The 3,460-nt window shown below is 42.6% G+C and overlaps 1 protein-coding gene across 1 annotated transcript; it reads left to right on the top strand.

The window, feature by feature from the left end:
* Positions 1-1,244: 1,244 nt before the first annotated feature.
* LOC138878138 (uncharacterized) lies at positions 1,245-3,161 on the top strand. Its single transcript, XM_070157801.1, has one exon. The coding sequence runs from the start codon at positions 1,245-1,247 to the stop codon at positions 3,159-3,161; it is 1,917 nt and encodes a 638-aa protein (XP_070013902.1).
* The last annotated feature ends 299 nt before the right edge of the window (positions 3,162-3,460 follow it).

Genomic DNA, 3,460 nt, shown 5'->3' with positions numbered 1-3,460 from the left:
CGGCATATAATTAAATATATATTATATATGAATTATATATTTATTACACATTCGACAGTTATTTTGTAGTTTAAGAGATTAAATGAGCGGCTATTTAGGTTAATTTTTCTTTTTTTTTTGGATTACCGCATGCAAAAAATGAGACAATAGCGATTGAATAGTCAAAATTAATTTATATAGCTGATCTCAACTAATTTGAGATTATAACATAATATAGCGACTCGAAAAAAGGTTTACGTGGACCGATCCCTCCAATATGTCGATGACAAAATTGGCTTTGCATGCATGTCGGTCGCCTTAATATTGTGTCTGTATTTTCTGTGGCATACGACTAAAGTCCACCATTTTTATTGTGCAAATATCCTATTCAAGCTAGAAAATGTCCAAAATTGAATAGTGTATATGAATCGCAATTGAATATTTGACGCCAAAATATCCTTGGATTTCTGTTTGAATTGATGAATTCTCTTTGGAAATGTTTCTTAGTCTTGTTCAAGTGAAATGTTTCTTCCACCTGACGTGGCCCTTTAAATAGATAATACCGTGTCTATACAGTATCCTTTTGGCCATACCTCTACACATTTTTTCATGTGAAGATTGTGTGTGGGTCCAAATTTGAACAACCACCACTGTTAATGAGTATGACGAACGATGAAATCCTCGAAATTTAACATCCTGCAGAGGACGACCTTAAGGCGGACAAGAGACTATACGACCTTTGCAGTAGGGTAGGCCCATTCGGGGACCTTAGGAATATTCTTTCGAATATTCCCTATAACTTGTCTTCTAGCGCTTAGAAGGGTTTGGTCCCTTATATATATATAGAGCGAAAAACAACCATGTAACTCTCTGGGGATATCTTTCCTGACTTATAATATTTGATGTAAACTCGTTTACATTAATGATTGACTGGGTGATTATTTAAGGCTTTTTTGACAAGAGATAAAGGGCTCTTATTCTTTACATTCTCCTGGTCTATCTTTGGTTCTAGAGATTATTATGCTTAGCTAAGATTTACCTCTTCATTTTCTTTGATTGATTATTCAAAAAAGTTCCGATATCTTTTGTCAAACAATTTGGCGCCGTCTGTGGGGACTTCTATAGCTGAGATCTTAGTTTTGTCTAGATTCTTGAAAGAAATAATCACCTCTCCTTAGCCTCACAAAGGCCAACAATGGCGGCAAAGGGAGAAACAAGGCTAAAGGCGATAGTAGGCGTCACGAGCAACCTCCTGAATTCCCTCAATGAAGTCGGTGGGGAAGACAACGAAAACGCAACGCCAAGTGCTACACCTGAGGGAGAGATCCCCCCTGCACGAGGGCCTAACTATCTCGCACGAAAGGGAAACCTCAACATCCGCAGCAGGAAAAGCACTGTCAGTCGTGGGAAGGCTATTAAAAGAATGGTTAACAAACACATTGAGCAATATACTCGAGAAACCCGTTCAAAGGGATATCGAAGGCACAATACCTGCGGAAACCGCGGCTATTGCCGATGAGCCAGAAACTCCACGAACAGGTAACACTCATAATGTCATCAATGCAGGCAACGATGCACTTGCGACTATCTTAAAGAAAATGAAAGAGATGGAAAAAGAGAACAAAACACTCCGCGACCAGATGAAAGAGCATCAAGAAAGGGTTGATAAAATACCGGGCGCTCCGAAATTGCTACCAAAATGTGATGTGATTCGATTCGTCGAACAGCCCTACATCGAAGGGGCAGCACCCCACTCTATTCTGAAAACCTTCAAAATGCCGCCATATTTGAAAATATATGATGGCACCACGGACCCAGAGGATCACTTAATCTATTACGTTACTGTAGTAAAAGGTAACGATCTATCAAAAGAACATGTGTCGTTAGTGCTGCTGAAAAAGTTTGACGAAACTCTGACAGGGGGAGCATTGACATGGTATTCCCAACTACCAGCACGATCGATATCAACATTCGAAGAAATGGCATATAAGTTCGTCATCGCTCACGCGGGAGCAAAAAAGGCAGAAGCTAGGGTAAATGATAACTTCGCCGTCAGGCAGACAACGGGCGAGGGACTTCGGGATTTCCTAACCCGATTCAACAGGGTAAGGATGAGCCTACCAAATGTGTCAGAAAGGATGGCAGTAGCAACCTTTCAAAATGGATTAAACAGAAACGGGACAAAAGTAACCAAAAAATTGCTAAGTAGACTCATGAAGTACCCTGCCACCATGTGGGAAGATATCCATAATGCCTATTGCGCCAAAGTAAGGGCAGACGAGGATGACCTGAATGGCCCGATTCAGCGACTAACATCGGTCCAAACCGAAGCAAGCAGAGATCGCTGCAAAGACGACCGAAGGGACCAACTACCCTGTTTCAATCGAGAAAGGCACCATCCCTATATCCAAACACCCAACCCATCCCTTACGCGACATGCAGATGCCACGGCTAGACACACCGCAATACCCCGAAACGAAATAGGTATGCCTCCATTGTTATCTGCTTATAACTTTTGTGTTTTTCCTTCAAAAATAGTGTACGCACTAGAAAAGCTCGGCATAAAGGTGCAGTGGCCGCAAAAGATGAAGTCAGATCTGAGCACCCGAAGATCGAACATTCTGTGTGAATTTCACCAAGAAAGGGGGCACAAGACCGAGGACTGCATAGGTCTACGACAGGAAGTGGTAAGAATGCTAAATCAGGGACACCTGAAAGAACTGCTAAGCTACCGAAGACGAGTCAACTTCGCTCGTGGGCGCGATCAACATCAGGGACCTCCAAAACAACCATCGCCAACTCGTACCATACAAATGATTGTTGGCAGCGATGACGATACAATAATAAACCATGTGAAGTTTACCACCACACACAAACTCAAACGGACAGTCGCCCACGAATTGTATGACGACCTCGAAATGAGTATTATCTTCGATAAGTCGGATACCAACGGTTTGTCTTTCCCTCACTATGATGCTTTGGTTATAACTTTATGTATCGCGGATACCGACGTAAAGAGAATAATGGTGGATGACAGAAGGGGCACGTGCATTATTCACCCACGAGTTCTCATGCAGATGAGGCTCGAGGATAAAATAGTACCGCATTGCATAACACTAATGGGTTTTAATAATGCAGTGGAGCGAACCTCTGGAGAGATAGTGCTACCCATTCTGGCATGAGGAGTCACCCTAGAGACTATGTTCCACGTCATGAACCAGGAGCCTACAACGCCATCATAGGGCGTCCATGGATACATGTCATCCGAGCCGTCCCGTCAAGTTTCTATCAAATAATCAAATTTCCTACCTCTTGGGGGATATTCAGCATCCGAGGCGAGCAACGCTACGTCCAAGAATACTACCGGATCGCCCAAGATTGCACACACACCAAACAACTAAAAGAGGCAAGTGCAGAAGCATAGCAATCAGCCATATCGGGAACCAAACCCAACGTACAAATAAAGGCCATTAAAGACCCA

This window comes from Nicotiana sylvestris, chromosome 1, assembly GCF_000393655.2.
Source record: "Nicotiana sylvestris chromosome 1, ASM39365v2, whole genome shotgun sequence".
Classification (NCBI taxonomy): Eukaryota; Viridiplantae; Streptophyta; class Magnoliopsida; order Solanales; family Solanaceae; genus Nicotiana; species Nicotiana sylvestris.
Note: the sequence above shows the minus strand (reverse complement) of the source record. Positions and strands in the feature narration are given on the sequence as shown.

Coding starts and splice junctions, on each gene's coding strand:
- LOC138878138 (XM_070157801.1), top strand. CDS start 1,245: ATGAAGTCGGTGGGGAAGACAACGAAAACGCAACGCCAAGTGCTACAC.